A 22,844-nucleotide genomic window follows, 5' to 3' on the forward strand; every position below is an offset into this window, starting at 1 on the left:
GCCAATCCCACTGCGCTGCTGTCTCAGCCAATGAAGAAGGGAGTCCAGGGCAGCTGAGACACTCCTGCAACATCACTGTATAGAGATGGGCTCAGGTAAGTATTAGGGGGGCTGCTGCACAAAGAAGTTTTTTTTATCTTAATGCATAGAATGCATTAAGATAAACAAAACCTTTTGCCTTTACAATCCCTTTAATTCTCACTGTAGATCTATAAAACACTAAAATGATAACTTTTTAGAAGACAACAACACAAAAATTATTGGTGATTAATAGGCCATCCATGCACATAATGCAATCAAACCAAGCATTGTTCTCAATAATCAAGTTATATAAGGCTTAATTACTTAGCAATGAAAGTCCCCTGAAAAGTGTTAGAAAGTGATAACTGTTTCAGGTAGAGATTGTCCACCATGTTGGAAAACTGAATTCCATGTTTTTTTTTTTCAAGAGATGTTGAGTAAAGCAGGGTTGGGCAAAATGTAATTTATCAAAAGTTAAGCAAATCTCATACCAAGTCTGGAAAAACGGTGGCTTTGCCTGTTCTCGTATAAATGTGAGTCATCTTCTGTCCCTTGTAGAGTACTTTTCTCTATTTTTTTAGAGATATATAACACTAGATTCTAGATGTGGCCTAATTATAGAGTATATTTTATTTAATATGTAGCAAGGGTCTGAAAAGGTAACAAATATGTAAAGAGGGAATGTGTAGCTACGCATAGACAGCAGACCACAGACTAATAATGTGGGCATTTTCCAATAACTCAAAAAACTTTTTAAGAGAATGTACTCAGATTATCTGTAATGATACCAAAACCTAAGGGAAACCATATGTGTTGTTACATATCCAGACTGCTTCCTGCTTTGCAGTTATACAAAGTGTTTAGTACTCCTTCTCATAATGCAAGTCTTTAGCTGGCTATAGATGAATCAGAACTTGGAGGGTTCAGTAGGAACTGAACAAATTAGGATTGTTGGAACATTTTCCTCAATTAACAATTGGCTGCGGGTTCCAAACAGTGTATTCTGACAGCAGATTGTCCCCACTGTCAAAATATAGTGTCTCAGTGGAATGGATTCCTCTGTCTGTCTTGATTGTGTGGATGCAGAGTGTGACGGTACTCACCATCACTGGGAGTGAAAGACAGATACTTAATAATTTGGATTACTCAAATGGGACAGTAATATTTCTCAACAATATATCTCAAAGAATATATGAAGACTCTGGGACTCTAAGCCTTGCTACCTATTGCCAATAAGGCTTCACACAGTCAGACTCATTATCATCAGCTAGACAACCTGTCTTCCACACATCGTAATTTTGCTGATTTACTCTGTGACAATACTTATCATAATGTGTATTGTATTTTGTTATCAGAGACAGGCTCTCTCTATTGTTTGTCTTTTGAGTTAATGAACTCACATATTGTGTCTGTCCAGATGGCTAGATAACTAGTTCAGGTTAATTCTATTTCTGTATACAATTTCATCTGCATATGAAAATGTAATCAGGCAACCCCTGACCTGATGGGGTGATTTGATTACGAGGGAAACATGCTCATATGTGTATAAATTGAGTGTGAAACTGTTCAATAAAGAGAAGGTTCCTTAACTTGTACAAGCTAAGTTGCCGACTAGCTTTGTATGGGGGCGGCTAGGATTTGATATCTATGTTCACGACTGGGAGGAAGCCGTATACTGACGGAAGTCCACAAGTACAGTGTGGGTCATGGTTCCGTTACACAGATCTGTTCTTTTTTTTTTTTTTTATTATGCTGATTTACTCTTTGTTTATACAAAGTACTTGTAATAATGTGTATTTTATTTTGTTGTCAGAGACAGGCTCTCCCTATTGTTTGTCTATTGAGGTGTGATGTGGATTCTGTTAAGCCTGTCTGTCCCATTGTTAATTGTTAATGAACTCACATATTGTGTCTGTCCAGATGGCTAGATAATTAGTTCAGGTAATTCTACTTCTGTATACAATTTCATCTGCATAAGATAATGTAATCAGGCAACCCCTGACCTGATGGGGTAATTTGATCAAGAAGGGGATGTGCTCATATGTGTAAAAATTGAGTGTGAAACCGTTCAATAAAGAGAAGGTTCCTTAACTTGTAAAAGCTAAGTTGTCGGCTAGCTTTGTATAGAGTGCGGCAAGGATTTGATATCCATGTTCAAGACTGGGAGGAAGTCACAACAAACACAACAATACTGATGGAAGTCCACAAACACAGTGTGGGTCGTGGTTTCCGTTATATTGGTGGCAAGCAGTGGGATGCTTCCTGCAGTCTGGGACATCCAAACCTCCACCGGGATCCAAGGTCCGGATAGCAGAAGAGGAGAGGTACAGATATAAGCTGCCATGGAAGAGGAATTCAGAAGGAGGTTGCGAGAGATGCGGCTACAGCACAGGTGACCAGTGTCAGAGAAGGTCCAGCTAGGATGGTATGATGGAATCCTCTGGGAACTCTGGAAGGAAGCGATAGCCCGTGAGCAGCGACACCAGGGAAAAATCCTCCCCTCCTTCCAGGAAAGGTACTGGTCGCAGTACGAAGTTCGAATGGTGTTTTTCAGGAGACAGCCACACCAGGAATGGAAAGCTGAGTTAAGCAGGCTGGTCCAAGTGGAGATGCTGTTGGACGAGAGCTACAGAGCCCTCCGCTGGTATGTAACCCAAGTGTGCCCATGGAAAGCGGAAAACAGCCCAACAGAAGGCTTTTGCTACTGTGGCCCGGGGCTGTTACTAGAGAGGCTGTCCAAGGACCCCGACTTTGGGGGCGATTTGGAGTGGCGGTAAGAGGAAATTGAGGATTACAGAGAAGACATCCTGAACATCTCGGAAGTGTTCTGGGTACTGGAAGATTTGTAGTTTCTGGCCATTCAGGAATGGGAGCTGGAGATCGCCTACAGACGGCTGCTAGACTCTGCTCAGCGCCGGGCCTGGGCTCCCCTTGCCTGGGAATATCCAGAAGTACCAGCTGACAGTCCAGAAATCCTGACTGAAGAATCGACAATGTGGCACAGTAATAGTGTGCTTTGCTCACCTGCACCCATGGTTTTGGATGCGGAGGTCTTTTGGAGTATGCAGCAAGTGCTGACTCACCTTGATGAACCTGTTTCTGCACAGGACGAGCTTGGATGGAGGAATGCGTCTGTTCAACTGCTGGATAAAGGTATGGGAGAAGAGGAAGCCATCTTCATTCCCCAACCACAGATCACAGATTTAATTGACTTTCTATCGGAGGATGATATTGATGATAAATCACCCGCCAAAGTGTTGCACTGGGCCCGAGTGCCACCAGCCTGTGTCCTGGACTTTCAGCAATTCCAGAGGATGGGGATTTACTAGACTTTTCTGCTGAGGCGAAACATCCTAGTGAGCCTACAGCAGAAGAGCAGCCATCCAGGCATAGCACTGCTGACCTCTGCCTGCAACAATTGGTGACCCAGGAAGATGTGTGCAAGGCCACTGACTTTTCATTTACTTTCTTGCAGAACAGCTGGCATCAGGGCCTAACATCACTGAGTGCTGCCCAACACCAACAGCAGCTTCAGCCTCCCTGACAGAATAGGCAGCTGACCTTTCTGCTAGACCACTGACAGGGACATGGGATTTCCTTCCAGCAGCATTTGTGGAGTTACACAAAACTTCTCCAGCTGAAGCGCTGGCAGCCGGACAGAGAGTCAACGAACTCTGCCCCACAACTGTGGCAGTTCTGGAGGCACAGAGTGAGAAGGGAGAGGAGATTGTTGTCCTCAATCCCCAACAGTCAGTCAGAGCTGTCAGAAAACTGTCTTCCCTCCTCAGCCAGGATCTGTGCATCTGGGAGACAGTACCAGAGAAAAGTTGTCCCAACCACCAGATGCAGGTAATGAAAATGGATCAGCAGACTCCCCTTCCCAGCAGCAGACGGTGCCCCAGAATGATGACACCAACCCAGCAGAAGAGCTGGCAACCGAGCAGAGTGCGGCTGGTCTCTGCCCTCAACATACAAAAGATGGTGTTGCTGTGGTAGTGTATGGGACTGTGGTTTTCACCTCTATATCCCAGGGATGCTGGGCAGTCAGCCCAGGTCCCCAACAGCATGAGGGATTGAGCCCAGCCACCCTGTATTCTCTCCAGCAGCTATAAGGACTCTAGGGAAAAGGGCCAGTCCACACTTCTCCCCCACAGCGGGTATGTTCTACAGGAGAGGCAGAGGTTGGCTGGGTGAGTAATGTTCTGTTCAGGACAATTGGCTTGGGGTTCTGTGTGGGTACAGACATTGGGAGACTGAAACTACAGACCACCTTCAAAGTCAACCCGTTTGGGGTACCCCTCCTGTGTTAGTCTCCTTCCGAAAGGGGAGAGATGTGACGGGAGTCACTTTGGTTGGGGGGCGCGTGGAAAACAGCTGACCTTAGAGAGGATGGGAAATACCTCTGTCCGCCCCCTAGGCCCCTCTTATGTGTAAGTCACCCTTTGTCTATTTGTCTATTAGGGACACAGGGTGACCAAGAAGCTCAGTCTGGCCTGCCCAAACCAGACTTCCACAGACTGATCGGCTATGAGAGCTCCATGCGCCCTGCCGGGACAAACTATGCAGAACCTTGTCAAGGAAGCTGCCATGAGGGATTGACTCATTGGGACTTGTTACCCGACTAACTCAGGCACAGACCGATTGGAGGTCTGGTACCTGGTTAGTCTACCTTTGGGGGGAAGATATGTGATGGTACTCCCCGTCACTGGGAGTGAAAGTCAGATACCTAATGGTTTGGATTACTTAAATGGGACACTAATATTTGTCAACAATATATCTCAAAGAATATATGAAGACTCTGGGACTCTAAGCCCAGCTGCCTATTGCCAATAAGGCTTCACACAGTCTGACTCATTATCATCAGCTAGACAACCTGTCTTCCACACATCGTAATTTTGCTGATTTACTCTGTTATAATACTTATCATAATGTGTATTGTATTTTGTTATCAGAGAAAGGCTCTCCCTATTGTTTGTCTTTTGAGTTAATGAACTCACATATTGTGTCTGTCCAAATGGCTAGATAATTAGTTCAGGTTAATTCTATTTCTGTATACAATTTCATCTGCATATGATAATGTAATCAGGCAACCCCTGACCTGATGGGGTAATTTGATCAGGAGGGAAATGTGCTCATGTGTGTGTAAATTGAGTGTGAAACTGTTCAATAAAGAGAAAGTCCCTTAACTTGTACAAGCTAAGTTGCTGGCTAGCTTTGAATGGGGGCAGCTAGGATTTGATATCTATGTTCACGACTGGGAGGAAGCCGTATACTGACAGAAGACCACAAGTACAGTGTGGGTCATGGTTCTGTTACACAGAGATCTGATATTTTTTATTTTTTTTTTTCGTTTGGCCCGCTGTCTGAATTAAAAAAAAAAGATTCATCCATGCCCAGCCTATGAGTTGGCTGACTGATTGAAAGCAATGCACTCTGATTTAAAACAATAGACATGCTGTGTGGTTGATATCTTATCTAAACAGTTGTGTTAATAAACAAAAAATCGGCGCTAATTCAAATGAAGATATCTCAAATATATCGTGCTATATGTGAACAATATATAATGCAATAATATAGGTGACAAAATCCATAAATGTATCCGGTGCAATAAAAATTATTATAATAAAAATCCAAATAAATTGATTACGGTGCAGAAAAAATGACGAGTCCAAATAGATGTCCAAATAAATAGTGCTAAGCAGCAATCCTGAGTGTGTAAAAAAGAATCTTCCAATATGACATCATTCTTGGTGTTCAAATTAAATACTTGCAAAATGTTCCTCTTATCACTCAAAACAAATAGGTGTGTAGTGGCCGCTTACCTCAATACACACCAAACTACACACCTGTTTGTTTTGAGTGATAAGAGGAACATTATGCAAGTATTTAATTTGAACACAAAGATTGATGTCATATTGGAAGATTCTTTTTTACACACTCAGGATTGCTGATTAGCACTATTTATTTGGACATCTATTTGGACTTGTCATTTTTTCTGCACCGTAATCAATTTATTTGGATTTTTATTATAATTTTTATTGCAACGGATACATTTATGGATTTTGTCACCTATATTATTGCATTATATTTTGTTCACATATAGCACGATATATTTGAGGTATCTTCATTTGAATTAGCGCCGATTTTTTATTTATTAGCACATTGATAGTCACGGTGGGGACACTGGTTAAGATTGGCAGGTTTTTCTGGTATATTCACTATTTACTATTTGATTTATATCACCGATTATACACAGAGTCAGACCCCTCAGTTAGCGCATTGGTCCTCGTTTTTATTATTATCTCAACAGTTATCATGCAGTTAGTAATTGTACAGCCATTGTGCAATTTCTGTGTGCCTCCAGTGCCTCTAGTGGCTATTTTGCAAATGTCACAGCTTTTTTTTTTTTTTAAAGGTAAATATTGTAAAAATAACTCAAAATAGGTGCTCACTGAAAATACACTATACTTTTTCTTAACAATACATACATAGTCACAGAACCCTGAATTATGTATAACCTGTGCATGAGTTCCTCTGCTAAACACAAAGGCTTAGAAAAATACATTTTTGAGCTTCCAGTGCTTTGTGAACAAACACATTACAATAATAGTTGAAATCGATCACATGCTAAGATAGCTAGATTAATTTAGTCACATAATGAGCTTTAAAATCTTGTCCATGTAATCATGTATTTATTTAAAGAACTATAGACAGTCATTGTTCTTACTCAATTTACCATGTGACTCGTGGGTTTGTGCTTCATCTTCATTGTATGTGTGCAGAATGTATCTTTATTTCACAATGGCACAGAGATTCCAAAGTATGCCAATCAAAATATATGGGACACAACACATATTGTGAAATGACAGTCTAAGTAGTGTAGAACATTGTTTTATTGATCTAAGCACATGTATAATTCAATGGCTCCCATAATGTCACCATATTCACTGTGATAATACTTATGTCTTGGAAGCCTACATACTCAAAGATGCAGACAGTATGTGGAACTTCCAATGTGTTATCATCACTTCCACATACCATGCCATGGGTTCTTTATTGACATATACTTTCAGCATGGGGTAAGTATTTTTCACGTTTAAAATTTAAGTCCATTACAGCATCAATAGTTATGGAAAATGTGAGCATGAAGCACAGAAAATGGGTACAGTCGCTGTTTATGGGTGCCAGTTACACTTTAATATTTCTGTATCTAGGTATTTACAAAATGTTAACCACTTTATTGGAAAGTTATACCTTTGTCTTTTTAATTTATGGTCTGCTGATCAAGAAACTAGAAAACAACTTACTGTTTTTTCCTAATTTTAGGAGGAGATCCAGGGACCTGGAGGTGTTCTAAGCAGAGGCTACTTTGTGTTCAGGGTAATTAATTATTTTTTTCACAAAAAGAATGTACAAATCTGAAACAATGAAAACAATGTGGAATGCTGTTTTTTAAACCAAGTTGTCAAATAGGGTGGTCATTATAGAATTTAATCTGACTATTGAAATTCTTCACAATATGCAGTGTGCCACTCTTATAGGTTATGAGTAGGGGTGAGCTTCGAGTCGAACATTGGCTGTTTGCTTGTTTGTCGAATGACGAACAAATACAAATGGGCTTCTTTGCAGGAACTTCAAGTTCCCACATTATCATGGACTCTGACCTCTGATTCCAACAAATCACCTGCTGGCTAGGGGAATCAAGCCTACAACCATCTCAATTGCAAGCTGGGTATTCTACCACCTACGCCACAGTCAAGCCTGCTTAGGCTGAACACACTCTCCCTAACTTCTATCTCATCCACTGTGTGTAGGGTGAGATAGAAGTTAGTTAGTTAGACAGGGAGAGTGTGCTCAGCCTAAGCATGCTTGACGGTGGTGTAGGTGGTAGGATGCCAGGCTTGCAATTGTGAGGTTGTGAGTTAAAATCCCTTGGCCAGCGGGTGATTTATAAGGGGAATTCTATACTTAATAACACATTGCTGGCAGGGAGAGAGATTTTTGCTTTGGTCAGATAGTGCAGTGTATACCACAAAGTTATATATATATATATATACACACACTTCAGTTTATATAAGTTTATGTCAGTATTGCTGAAAAAAATGGCATGGGTCCCCCCCAGTCCATACCAGGCCCCTCGGGTCTGGTATAGTTTTTAAGGGGAACCCCTCGCCAACATTTTTTAAATAAACGGCGTGGGGTCCCCCCTAAAATCCATACCAGACCCTTATCCGAGCACACAGCCTGGCTGACTAGGATGGAGGTGGGGGTGAGCGAGCGCCCCCCCCCTGAACCATACCAGGCCACATGCCCTCAACATGGGGGGGTGGGTGCTTTGGGGCAGGGGGGCCTCTGCCCCTCCACCCCAAAGCACCTTGCTCCCATGTTGATGGGGACAGGGGTCTCTTCCCGACAACCCTGGGCTGTGGGGGTCTGCAGGTGGAGGCTTATCGGAATCTGGAAGCCCTCTTTAACAAGGGGCCCACAGATCCCGCCCCCCCCCCCATGTGAATGGATATTGGGCACATCGTACCCTTACAAATTCACCGAAAAAGTGTACATAACAAATAAAGACAAAAGCCAGTTTTGGACAAGTCCTTTATTAAAAAATAAAACCATAGTGTCCCCTGATGATCAGTCACCCACCTGCCCGAAAAATAGAAAAACAAATGAAGTTCCTGCTTCTTCGGACACTTCCCGCACTATGAGCTGTTTTCAGTTTGACCGCCCCTATAGGGATCTGATGTCACGTGCCGCCCCACAACACACTGCTCAGGTGCAGTGAATAGATTACATGACGTCAGTAATTTATTCACTGCAACTGAGCAGTGCATTGTGGGGCTGCTTGTGACGTCAGATCCCTATAAAAGAGCTGTCAAACTCAAAACAGTTCATAGTGTGGGAAGCGTCCAAAGAAGCTGGAGCTTCTTTTTTTTTCTGTTTTTCAGGCGGGTGGGCAACTGATCATCGGGGGACACTATTTTTTTATTTTTTAATAAAGGACTTCTCCAAAACTGGCTTTTGTCTTTTTTCTTTTTGTACACTTTTTTGGTGAATGGGTAGGGGCAATGTACCCGATATCCATTCATATGGGGGGGCAGGATCTGGGGGCCCCCTTGTTAAAGGGGGGTTCTAGATTCCGATAAGCCTCCCCCCTGCAAACCCAAGGGGCCTGGTATGGATTTTGGGGGGGGGGCCCACGCTGTTTTTTTCATTTTTTAAATCTGTATTGCTGGGAGCCGACAATATATTACAGCCGCGAGCAAGTTTAAATGACATTTTTGCCTTTAGAAACGTCAGTATTGCTGCAGCAGGCTACATACATCACACAAATGCGCCACTTTACAAGCACATTAAGGGGGCCCCCCAAGAACGATATTTAAAGGAATTTTTTATTTTTATTGTTTCACTTTAAGTATTATTAAAATCACTGCTCCTGTAAAAACGATCGTTTTAAAAATGTATTTTTTGCATTGATTCATGTCCCTCAGGGCAGTACCCAGGTCCCCATACACTTTTTTGGGCAAATAACTTGCATTTAAGCCTTTAAATTGAGGACTTTTGATTTTTCATGTTCGTGTCCCAAAGACATTAATGGAGTTTGCATGTTTGCTAGAACATTTCCCCTGTTCGAGATGTTCTGGTGCGAATCGAACAGGGGGGTGTTCGGCTCATCGCTAGTTAGGAGTATCACAGGGGACTCCAAACGTTTAGCTTATCAACCCTTTATGAAATTCATATTGTTCTTCAACCCCCAAGTATTTATTATATAAAAATGGAGGGTTAGCCCCGGTTCACACTTCTGCATGTGCGGGGTTCGCATGTAATGTCGGAGCGCACTGCTCCGACATTACATGCGATCAGCTGTGCGGTGCGAGTTTAGCCATACAGTTTGTATGGCTAAATTCGCATCGCACCCGCAGCAAACACGCACAGGAGGCATTTTTGCTGCCGCATCAGGATCGGATCGCACAGCGGTTCACACTTGTGCGATCCGATCCTTTGCGAACTGCACGATCGCACTGCGATATGCGATCAAACTGGGGGTGTCGTTAAGATTACATTGACACCCCCAGCGTATCGCATATGGCAGTGTGAACTGCCGGGGGTGCGTGTGCGATGCGGGAACAGGCTGCAAATTCGCAGCCTTCCCGCATCGCATATATGTGAACCGAGCCTTATATCAATGTTTTTCTTGCATTATTACGGAAAGTCTTTATATAAAATAGGCACATAAGGACTGTATGATTTATAAACAAAGCAATGAATCCAAATTTTTTATATTTTTTTTTACTGTCGACCCCTCCCCTTGATAGCTGCTGGCATTATGGTTCCTACAATGTTGGATTTTTAAAAAATGCACAGCAATCAGTTCTTTAAGTATTACTATTACTACTCAACGGCTTTCCAACACACTTTGAGGTAGGTGTACCAACTGATTCTCCAGCACAATTTGAAATACACTATATTACCTAAAGTATTGCGATGCCTGCCTTACATGCACATGAACTTTAATGGACTCTCAGTCTTAGTCTGTAGGGTTCAATATTGAGTTGGCCCACCCTTTGCAGCTATAACAGCTTCAACTGTTTTCTGGACCTTGCTTTGTGCACTGGTCCAAATCATTTGGTGGAGGGTGCTGTGAATGCTGTGGGGTTGTTTTTCAGGGATTGAGCTTGGCTCCTTAGTTCCAGTGAAGGGAACTCTTAAGACGTCAGCATACCAAGACATTTTGGACAATTTCATGCTCCCAACTTTGAGGGAACAGTTTGGGGATGACCCTTCCTGTTCCTACATGACTGCGCACCAGTGCCCAAACAAGGTTTATAAAGACATGACTGAGTGAGTTTGGGGTAGAGGAACTTGACTGGCCTGCACAGAGTCCTGACCTCAACCCGATAGAACACCTTCGGGATGAATTCAAGCGCAAACTGCGAGCAGGGCCTTCTCGTCCAACATCAGTGCCTGACCTCACAAATGCGCATCTGGAAGAATGGTCAAACATTTCCATAGACACACTCCTAAACCTTGTGGACAGCCTTCCCAGAAGAGTTGAAGCTGTTATAGCTGCAAAGGGTGGACCAACTAAATATTGAACCCTACAGGCTAAGAATGGGATACCATTAACCGCCTTAGCGGTATCCCCGAGCGTGACTCGGGGTAGGAATTTTCTGCTATTAGCGGTATCCCCGAGTCACGCTCGGGGTGAATGGCAGAGCTTTGCAGACAGCGCAGCGGAGCGTCTCTTACCTTATCCTGGCGATCCAGCGATGAGCTCTCATTGCTGTGACCGCCAGTGAGATCTCCGCCGCTCGTCTGTCGGTAGGAGGACTTCCTAGTTCCGTTCCCTGCAGCAGCAATGCTGCATGGGAGCGGAACTAGGGAGGGAAATTAAAAAAAAAAAAAAAAAAAAGTTGCACAAAACACATAACACATTTTATATTATATATATGCATATATATATATATATATATGCATATATATATATATATATATATATATATATATGCATATATATATATATGTATATATATATATATATATATATATGCAAATATATATATATATATATATTTATATATATATATATATGTGTGTATATATATATATATACACACACACACATATATATATATATATATATCTATATACACACACACACATATATATATATATATATATATATATATATATATATATATATATACACATATATATAATATATAACGCATGAATTATAATCTAATCAATAATATAATTTTATTATATATATTATATATTAAATAATAAAATAATATTATTGATTCGATTATAATTCACGTGTTTGTGTTTCAAATTTATCACATCTGGGATGTCTACTAGAGACTTGTTTTGGTCAGGTTTAAGTCAGTAATTACTAAGAATTGTAGGCCTATAATACATAACGCCAAATTTCCATGAAAAGAATTGTACCGCTTTTGGAACAGAATTCCTGACAGAATCATACCGCCAGGGAGGTTAAAGTTCATGTGCGTGTAGGCATTCCAATACTTTTGGCAATATTGCGTATGTAAGGTATGCTCAATACAGGAAGTGGACATGTATGTACTGTATATCCAGGGCTTTTTTCAGCTGGAACGTGGCGACACATCGCTTCTTCTCCTCCAGCAGCCCTGTCCTCTGTCACTAAACACAGAAGATGGTAGAGAACATTTTTGCATTATATACTTCCTCTTGTGTGTTATCACTGGACACCCAGGGCTTGTGCGGGGCTAGGCATTTGTTTGCTGGTGCCCTGGGTCCGATGCCACAATTACCTGTATTTTTTATTTTTTTTCCTGTGGTGCATCGGAATCCGGCTCTAGTCCCCACTCGCACCCCACCCCCACCCCTGAGAGAGCTGTGTAGGAAGGGGGGGCAGGTTGTGTAAGCTGAACCCCATCCACAGCAGGGGGTGTAACGTCTGGATGAGGGGGAGAGTTAGGTTGTGGACAGGGGTGCAGATTTGAACTCTGATTTGGTGAACAGGTGAGCTGTGGACTGGGAAGAGAGGAAGTGTGGACTGGGGCAGAAGAGGGGAGCTGTGGATTGAGGTAGAAGAGGGGAGCTGTGTATTGGCAGAGAGGAAGGGAGCTGTGGATTGGTGGAGAAGAGGGGATCTGTGTATTGGGAAGAAGAGGGGCTCTGTGTATTGGGGGAAGAGAGGAGGTGTGAAATGGGGCAGAAGAGGGGAGCTGTGGATTGAGGGAGAAGAGGGGAGCTGTGTATTGGCAGAGAGGAGGGGAGCTGTGGATTGGTGGAGAAGAGGGGAGCTGTGGACTGGGGAAGAGGAGAGGGGCTGTGGATTGGAGGAGAATAGGGGTTCTGTGGATTGTGGTAGAAGAGGGGAGCTGTGGATTGGGGGAGAAGAGGGGAGCTGTGGATTGGGGGAGAAGAGGGGAGCTGTGGATTGGAGGAGAATAGGGGATTTGTAGATTGTTGTAGAAGAGGGGAGCTGTAAAAGATGTGATAGTCCCATCAACCCTGGGGGTCAGTATTGACCACTTTGGATAAGTCTGAAGAAAATGGACCACTTGCGATGCCAAAAATGCCACAATGCTCCAAGGGGGAATGTTCAGAAGGAGACCTGAGGCCCCGAGAATCATTTTGGATGCTCACCACTGCTGCACACATACAGTGAATTGCGAAAGTGTTCGGCCCCCTTGAACTTTTCAACCTTTTGCCACATTTCAGGCTTCAAACATAAAGATATAAAACTGTAATTTTTTTTGAAGAATCAACAACAAGTGGGACACAATCATGAAGTGGAACGAAATTTATTGGATATTTCAAACTTTGTTAACAAATAAAAAACTGAACAATTGTGCGTGCAAAATGATTCAGCCCCTTTACTTTCAGTGCAGCAAACTCTCTCCAGAAGTTCAGCGAGGATCTCTGAATGATCCAATGTTGACCTAAATGACTAATGTTGATAAATAGAATCCACCTGTGTGTAATCAAGTCTCCGTATAAATGCACCTGCACTGTGATAGTCTCAGAGGTCCGTTTAAAGCGCAGAGAGATTTCCCCAAGCTTTAAACATCCCAAGGAGCACTGTGCAAGCAATAATATTGAAATGGAAGGAGTATCAGACCACTGCAAATCTACGAAGACCTGGCCGTCCCTCTAAACTTTCAGCTCATACAAGGAGAAGGTTGCCAATGCACTGTATATGATAACAAAAAGCTGTGAACAGGCCCAAATACACTTCACTGGTTTACTGTAACTGATATTACTGGAAATACAGGCCACATCATACAGTACAATGCATAGCTCCAAGGACTACCTTATTATGTTTGGATTTATACTCTGAGATATGACGACCACGTCCGAGGCAAAAGCGACGCCCGTAGAAGATCTAACAAGCGTTGGAAACAAGGTTCCACAAAAAGGGCAGGCAATGCAGGCCCTCCAGGGTTACAGAAGGAGCCAGGGAGCAGAAGCGATCAAGCTGAAAATGAGAGAGAGCATCAGCAATATCGTTAGATATCCTTGGTACATGCTTAGCTCTAAACCATACGTTAAACTGAAAGCATCTAAGAACAAGAAAATGCAGTAAGGAAACGACAGGAGGAGATCTAGCAGACTGGCGGTTGAGCACCTGAACCACACTCATATTATCTGACCAAAAAAGAACCTGGCGATTACGCAACCTCTCACCCCACAGCTCAATGGCAACAATTATAGGAAAAAGCTCCAGTAAGGTAAAGTTGCGGAATAAATCCAGTTGGGCCCATGAGGCCAGCCAACGCGCAGCAGACCATTCCCCTTGGAAAAAGGCCCTCAAGCCATAGGAGCCTGCTGCATCCATGTAAAACCCCAGCTGTGAGTTTGGGACCTCCTCCATCAGCCAACAGGAACGACTGTTGTACATCTGGAGAAAGGAAAGCCAAATCCCCAAGTCATCTCGCATGGGCCTGGTTATACGGACATAGAGGTGGGGGGCAGACACACCCTTCATGGCCCATGACAGGCGCCTACAAAAGGCCCTCCCCATGGGGAAAACCCGGCAGGCAAAGACAAGATGACCCAAAAGGGACTGCAATTGCTTCAACTGAAGCTTTTTGGCCCCTTTGGCCAAACAGATCAGGGAGCATAGCCTGTCCAATTTGTCGCCCGGCAAACGAAACACCATGGCCACCGTGTCAAAAGGTGGAGATCCAGCCAGCAGCCCAGGTGGGCCCGGGCAGCAATGAGCTGCAGATGAGCAGGAGCACGCAGAGTCCGGAGCAGTAGGACCCAGGCCAGGGGCAGCAGGAACCACCGCGCTGGAATGGCCAGAAGACATGCGATCGTCCCCCACCCAGCCAGGCGCAGGGGGAGGAGGAGGGTAGGCTGGCAGCGCCAGCCCGGCAGGATCATGGGTGGCATGAGATGCTCCCACCCGGCCAGGGGCAGGGAGATGCAGATGGGCTGTTGCAACAGAGCGAGTTGCAGTCGCATGCGACCCAAACACATCTGCCGCCCTGCCGGGCGCAGGGAGAGGCACTGGATCACCGGGCACACTGGAACATCCAGATGTATGCCCAGAAGGCGTATCTCCCACCCTGAAGGGCACAGGGAGATTAGAAGGGGTGGAAAACTGGCTCAGTAGCACAGGAGAGGACAGTGCATTTAAATCTCCTGCCCTGCAGGGCCCAGGGAGATGCGTTGAGGTGCCATCCCCCAACCAGCCAGCAGTTGGCGCTGTCTGGTCAGCCGGGAGACACTCCACACAAGCAGAGCAGGCAGCCAGAGGCCGCACTGCGACCGTCGATCCCCAGCCAGGCATCTGAAGGGGGGAATGAGCAGCGGCAAGAGACCTAGCACCCACCCAGGAGGGCGCAGAGATCAGCAGGGATGAAGAAGGAAGTGGCGCAGAGAGCAGCGTGGACGATGAAGGAGGTAGCTCAGACCCAACAGCTGCAAGTACCATGGCCAACAGGGAGGGAGAGACCTAGGCCTCCTGGAATGGGCAGCATGAGCAGTATTCGGGCCAGCAGCAGGGACAGTGCCAGCCCCAGCAGTGCCAACAGCACCAGGATCCAGACAGGAGCCCCATTCCCCGTGAAGAGGCCGCGGAGGACTGGGGCTCAAACGGGATGGGGGGCGGGAGCGCCTCAGGGCCCCAGAGGCAGCACGCCTCCCCTCAGGGGACACAGGTGAAGGGGCAGTGAGAGGGGGAGATAGAGCAGGGGAAAGGAGGGAAGCCAGCCACTCAGCCTGACCCTGGTCCACCAGCTCCCAGATCCTGGATAAAAGGAATGCAGAGTCCATGCTGCCAGCTCTTCACCGCAATTCTTCTTAAAAGACCCAGAATTCCCTGGGAAGGTCCTCTTAACTGAGCTCAGGCCCAGCCCCATACCGAAAGGCTCTGTCCAATCCTTTTGTCCCATATAGCCTCCTGCTTGATCCCAACTCCTGGCCATGCCCCCATCAGTCAAGGCTCTCTTTTCCTACAGGGGTCAAGAGGCCTTCATTTGAGAGCATTTGAGAGCGTTTGACTGTTATTTATTCCATAGTGTTGAAACTAAAATTCAGATTAAATATTTGAAACCAAAAAGTTTAAAGATGTGTTTATAAACCTCAGGCATACAGACAGTCCCTGAGTTATGAACGACTCGTACTTACGAGGGAGAAACAGGAAGTAAGAGGAAATCTACCCCTAGGAAGGGAAATGTATTCCTGTAAGTGTTATCATGGGGAAAAAGGTGTCTATACTGAAGCTTTGTCACCAATCCTTGTTTCCACAACAACCCAAAATGTTCAAAATCTAAATGTCACAGGGACAGAAAGTGAGGCAAAATCTTCTAAACAGAGGCACAGACAGCAAAATATAGATTACAAAGGTGTTAACCCTTCCTTATGCTATCCAAAAAAAAATGAAAAAAAGTTACGCTAAAAAATGTACCTGATCGGACTTACAATAAATTCAACTTAAAGTGATTGTAAAGGAAATTTTTTTTGCTGTTGGGGCACTTATGCATGCTCGCTCCCAAGCCGGCTCTCTGCATCCATAAGAACCCCACTCCTGCCTCACTGTCTGTAATTGACAGCAATGGGAGCCAATGGGCAATCAGGAGGGAGAGACCCGAGAGAGCCTCGGGTCTCATGCACATCGCTGGATCGAGATCGGGCTCAGTTTCTTGCAATTACGGCAAAGCAAAGCTTACAAATCAGAGGACAAAACAGTGCAAGGAGCCAATAAGTGCAAGAAACATTCTGTTAGGACGAGAGAGCAGAGTGATGATAAAGAAATTAGGCAGTCAGTGTCCTGCTTCTTCAACTGCCCAGTCTTAGGGTTGGCGTGTAATTAAAAGTGAAACTGGTGCAGAGGAAGATCAGGTCTTCCCTGCCAGACGAGGCTGTGTTGTGTAAGGCCCCTTTCACACTTGTGCGACTGGTCCTGTGACTTGGGACTGAAAAGTCCCATGAGAAATTGTACCCCATTATTTCCAATGAGTGCCATTTATATCTGTGCGACTTCAAGTTGCAGCAAATTCAAAGTAGTCCCCACACTACTTTGATCGGACTTTGATGCGATTTGAGGTCCATAGACCTCAAGATTACACAGGCATTTCTTTAAGGCCTCTTGCACATGATACTCCTGTTTGAGCATCTCCTTTTGGCCTCTTGCACACAATACTCCTGTTTGAGCATCTACTTTTTTCCAGACCTTTTTTCTTGTATGTATTTGCAAGTATTCGAGAGTATTCGCGTGTATTCGCGTGTATTCGCGTGTATTCGCCAGTATTGAGGCTTAAATTACTGACCAAAAATGCAGATTTTTCTATTTTGTTCTTACTGAAGAATACACAGCGCTTGTTTACGCGCCTGTGTGCATAGGCACATTACAATTAATGGGCTGTATTTTAGCTCAAAAAGCTGTACTGAGCATTTTTAAGCCGCAAGATGCCCAAACAGGAGTATCGTGTGCAAGAGGCCTAAGTCGCGCCAAAGTCGCATCAAAGTCGCCAAGTTTCAGGCTGCACAAGTGTGTAAGGGGCCTAAACCGCAGGACTGAATGGACAGTAGTACAAACCCTCTGGCAGGTAAAATGTGTATATTATCTGTGTATATAACAGTTTGCCTGGAGTTTAGGTTTTGGGAGAATGATATAGGAGTGTTGTCATTGCTGAAGTGTCACATTTTTGCTGCCTGTTTACCAATTTTGAATTATATCCTTCCCCTACTCTATTAAAAAAAAAAAAAAGTTTTGCCTTTAGGTTTACCTAAATGTAATATAGTGCAACCTTTCACATGTAAACACTTTTCTGTGGTTACATAATTATCCTTGCAAAATGAACAAATGAAAACAGTACAAAAACATCATCTAATCACAGTGAAACAAAATATAACCATCTACAAACATCTGACTTTTTCAACTGCAAAAATAATTTATTTTGATGGGTCTTATTTCTCCTCCACTGCTGTGAACTAGCAGTTTCAATCAGTGTGATGTCCCATGCTTCATAATATCTATCTAGATAGTAACTCACCAGACTCATATGACCTTTAGAATATTCAACATCTGTTGCGCATTTGCATCCATTTAGTTTTAAACTCAAATCTCCCCAGGTTTATATACTGTATATCATATATACTATTTATCAGTAATAATACATTTTCATTTTAATGTAATTAAAAAGTTCATTATTAAAAAAAAAAAACAAAAAAAACATCTATACTCACCTAGGGGGTTGCAGCATCGATCAATGCTGCATCTGTCCCCCACCGGCTCTGCAGTGAGACCTGATCGATCAGTTCTCCCCCTCTGATTTCACTGCAGCACTGGACCCTGGAGGGGCTGGCTCAGGCTCTCAGCAGATCTTTCACGAGCCTGAACTGGCTGAGTGATGTCAGCCGACAGCTGACTTTAGCCCACTGTCAGCTGAAAACAGATAACAGAAGTACCGAACAAACTGCACTCCTGTGATCCATAGGAGAAGTATGGCCAAAAAGCTTTAAAAAAATACAACAATGTATCGACTGACATGTATCAGTGCTAAAATCACCTAGTCTCTTTACCCCTACACAGCTTTGTGCTGTTTTTTTCCCCACACATTCCTTACTGCTGTTGGAGTATTGCCTGCAGGCGATTTTGCTAAATTTTCTGCTCTTTTTTTTTTTCACAACATGACTTTCTTAATGGATACATTGTTGTGTTTCTAAATAAAATAAAAATGTGTTATTGCACTATCAACGTTTTTATTTTATTTCTTTGAGTGGAATGTGGTGAAGATCAAGTGGTGCATAAGAGGTAAAACCAGATGAGATTTGCGGTTGAGGCTAAATGAATGCATACACCTTTTATAATTCAGAGGGTTATACTAGTCCAGTGAGTTCTCTATATGGATATAATGAAGCATGGGATATCATACTGATTGAATTGGTAGTTCACATGCAGTGAAGAAGAAATAAGGAAACTTTTTTTTTTTTTTTTTTTATTTAGCATTACAACTTTCAGACTGAACTGCTGCACAATTTCTTTTTTTTGTACCACGTAGATGATTATATTTTATTTCAGTGTGATTGCATGTTGTTTTTATATTGGTTCCTTTTGCAGAGATATTGATATAACCACAGAAGAGGCAATTATTAAAATTTTAGAGGTTGCACTATATTAAATTAATTGAAGATTTAGAAAATGTTTTGGCACTTATAACAACCCTTCTTGAGTAAATTGGTATGGATAGTGCAAAATCTTTCTCAGCATTTCCTATTTTATCAGACATCATTTAGCTGTGCATGTAGGTAGAAGCAGAAAGGGTATTTCCTAATTCACACACCATTAGCATGTACGTTTGATCAGATGTGATCCCTAAATCCCAGATCTCTAAAAATAAAACTGCTCATTAAAGTAGACACTAGCTTAGTTAACATGCAAATGTCATATTTTCCATATGTCTGATCCAATCTCATGTTGATTTTCAGCCACGTAACGGAAGGAGATCAGCAACTTTCCGCTAAGAGGTATTAACATTATGCATTTAATGAGAACGTGTATTTTACAATCATTCTCTGTTACAGTTATATTAAATGTTTTGTCCATGGTGATGTGCCTTTTGCAGCATGGAAGCTTTTCATGAAATATGAGCAGAAATAAAATATTTTTTAGAGCCACATTTCATTAATGTTTGCTGGTACAGTTGAATATTTACTGGAATTCTCTATACATTTATCAGTCAAAATCCTCATAACATTTTTGAGATTGTAGAGGAATGCCCTGTAAATATTTTAAATACAATAAGCTGCCTTAGTTACTAGTGGCTGCTCTAGCTGGAGCTCTCCATAGTGCTGAATCTGTGTTTCTGCTGAACAGCTCCAGAAATTGCAGGGTTGAAGGAGATGTAGGGCCAAAGCTTTTTTGGCCCTACTTCTCCAATAGATCACAGGAGTGCGGTATGTTCCGTACTTCTGTAAAGCATTTTCAGCCAAAAGCCTGCTGTCAGCTGATATTACTCAACCAGTCCAGGCTCTGGAAAGATACCAACTTTTCAGTCAGAATCCACCCAGATGCCTGGACCAGCAGCTGGCTCAGCTTCTAAGCAAGCTGCTCCTGCCCTCTCCTCAGCCTGTCACTCCAGTGAGCGCTAGAGGGGCAGAGCAGAGAGCCTGTGACTGACAGTCACCGCTCACTGCTAAGTGAAGACTGAGATACAAGTGATCAGCAGTCTTTGATTGTTCAGTTCACAGTCTAAAGCCTCGTACACACGATCAGATTATCGGATACATTTTCTTTATTTTTTTGTTGCATGCTAGTCTCATATGAAAAGTGAAGAGGTTACTGTGATGGAACCCGGACAAATCGACTGGGTATCTCCGCCAAGAAGCTAGTTCCTAAACTCTGGAACACAAGATCTGTGAATCTGGCTATAGTTACCCCAAGAACTAGGCAGTACAAGTTTGGGAGGAAACAAGAATAAGAACTGTTTATTCAAACATAGGCACAAAGGGATATACACTGTGGGACAACCCCCCTCCCCCCCTTAGCAGCCAATCCACATACACATATACATCCCATAGTAGGTTGATTTTAAGGCAGACAGAAACAATAGAACAATGGAATACATGTACTTAACAATAACAAACCCCACCCCACCTCACTATCTAGCAAGGGTCTATGAGAGACTCCAACAATATTCAAGCAATCTGAAAAGTAAAATTGTTTATCTTTATATATTTCTTGAGGGATATTGTTCAGAAATATTATTGTCCCAAGTGAAAGAGGCCCTTCATTCTTTCAACAGAAACCACACATATAGAACCCAGGATAACCGGGGTAACAGGAAATGCTGAGTCCAGTGTGGTTGTACAGCAAGTCTGATTAGTGCAGACCCTGTGTATATTAGGGGCACAGGGTGACTTACACATAAGAGGGGCCAGGGAAGCTGGACAAGGAGTTTCCGACCTCTCTAAAGTAATCTGGGTTCCATGAGCCACCCACCCAAAGTAATACTTTCATATGAAAATTCTTGTACGACAGAATTCAACTTCAGAAGTGATGTCATGTGTTGAATTGTTTTGTATGTATTCTTTAATTTCCGAGCATGCCTAGTCTTGCTGTTATGATTTTTTTCGGACAAAAACTGTACTAATTAAATGAAAATTGGACGTTGTGTTCACGTACGATAAAAATTTTATAGCCTGCACATCCAGTTTTTGTCATACGAAAATCCGTAATCGGCTGTCGAAAGTACTATAATAACTATACTTAAAATCGGTAGATCGTTCTGTCGGACGAAATTTTACTTCCGATTCTCGTATTGTGTGTACGGGCCTTTAGATGCAGTGGGGGACAGATACAACATTGGACCAATGCTGCATCCAACTAAGTGAGTATATATATATATATATATATATATATATATATACATATATATATATATATATTTTTTTTTTATTTAACCATTTTACCACCGGAGGATTTTGCTGTCTTACGTCCAGGCCACTTTTTGCGATTCGGCGCTGTGTGACTTTAACTGACAATTGCGCGGTCGTGCGACACCGTACCCAAACGAAATGTATGTCCTTTTTTTACCACAAATAGAGCTTTCTTTTGGTGGTATTTGATCACCTGTGCGATTTTTACTTTTTGCGCTATAAACAAAAAAAGAGCGTTTATTTTGAAAAAATAACAATATTTTTAACATTTTTTTATATGAAATTCCTCCCAAAAAATATGTAAAAATATATTTTTTTTTAAATTTTTGGCCAATTTGTTTTCTGCTACCTATGTTTGGTAAAAAAAATCACAATAAGTATATTTTGATTGGTTTGCGCAAAAGTTATTGCGTTTACTAACTAAGGGAAAGATTTCTGTCATTTTTGGTGTTTTTTTTATTATCGAGTAATGGCGGCGATCTGCGATTTTTTTTTGCGGGACTGCGACATTGCGGCGGACAGATCAGACCCTTGACTGACATTTTTGACACTTTTGGGGGTACCAGTGACATTACTGCAGTAATCAGTGCTATATATATGCACTGTTACTGTAAAAATGACACTGGCAGGGAAGGGGTTAATTTTATTGGAGAGGGAGGGGTTAATGTATGCCTGGTGCTTACTAACGTGTGGGGGGGGAGGTGACTGAGTGAGTCAGGGACAGATCGGATGTTCAGCTATGCTGAGCACTCCGATCTGTCACTTAGGAGATCCGCCCGATCTGTTTACACAGGCGGGCGGATCTCCACACTAGATTCCCCAGCGATCGGGGAAGAGCGGCGGCGATCGCCGCCGCTCCTCCCCTGGCCCGACTCCCGCTGTGAGTGAAAACAGCGGGAGCGTGCCTCCGGCGGCGCGTGAGCGCCGCCTAGAGGGGGAGGAGTCCAGCGACGTAGGTCTACGTCGCTGGACGATAACGAGCCACTGTGCCGCAGTAGAGGCACAGTGGCCAGAGGTAAAGTGGTTAAAGAAACCCATACTTCTCTTTTAATGTTTTTCTTCTACAATATCAGACCTATATCAAGCTTATATCCCTATGGTAATCTTGAAAACAGTGGTAAACACAGAACTGCAAAAATAAAGCAAATCATATATTTGGCACTGTTTTGCTTATTATTGCTCCAATGATGAAGTGGTGAAACATGTTGGAATTAGGGTTGTGGTTCACATTATAATAATATTGGTGCTTTGCTCATAAAGAACAGAGTGATATTTATTCTTCCACTCCCTCCCTATAGCCCTATAGCCCAGGAGTACAGTGATGAGGAGCAGTTAAAAATAGCAATTTGATAAGTCATAAAGGGACTTTAGAATTCTCCAATTATTATACCCCCTCCCTATACATCCTCTTAGTCTAGATACTGTATATATCAGGGGCAAAA

The 22,844-nt window shown here is 43.1% G+C and overlaps 1 protein-coding gene across 3 annotated transcripts in view; it reads left to right on the top strand.

The window, feature by feature from the left end:
* Nucleotides 1-22,844, top strand: part of NMU (neuromedin U) — a 128,096-nt gene that overhangs the window by 101,007 nt on the left and 4,245 nt on the right. For all 3 annotated transcript variants that reach the window (XM_082253961.1, XM_082253962.1, XM_082253963.1), the window contains 2 exons: nucleotides 7,348-7,401; nucleotides 19,453-19,491. In XM_082253961.1, coding sequence (XP_082110087.1) covers nucleotides 7,348-7,401; nucleotides 19,453-19,488 — 90 coding nt within the window. In that variant the 3' untranslated portion in view covers nucleotides 19,489-19,491. The remainder of the gene's footprint in view (nucleotides 1-7,347; nucleotides 7,402-19,452; nucleotides 19,492-22,844) is intronic.

The sequence above is a fragment of the Pelophylax lessonae genome (genome assembly GCF_965119305.1).
Source record: "Pelophylax lessonae genome assembly, chromosome: 1".
Classification (NCBI taxonomy): Eukaryota; Metazoa; Chordata; class Amphibia; order Anura; family Ranidae; genus Pelophylax; species Pelophylax lessonae.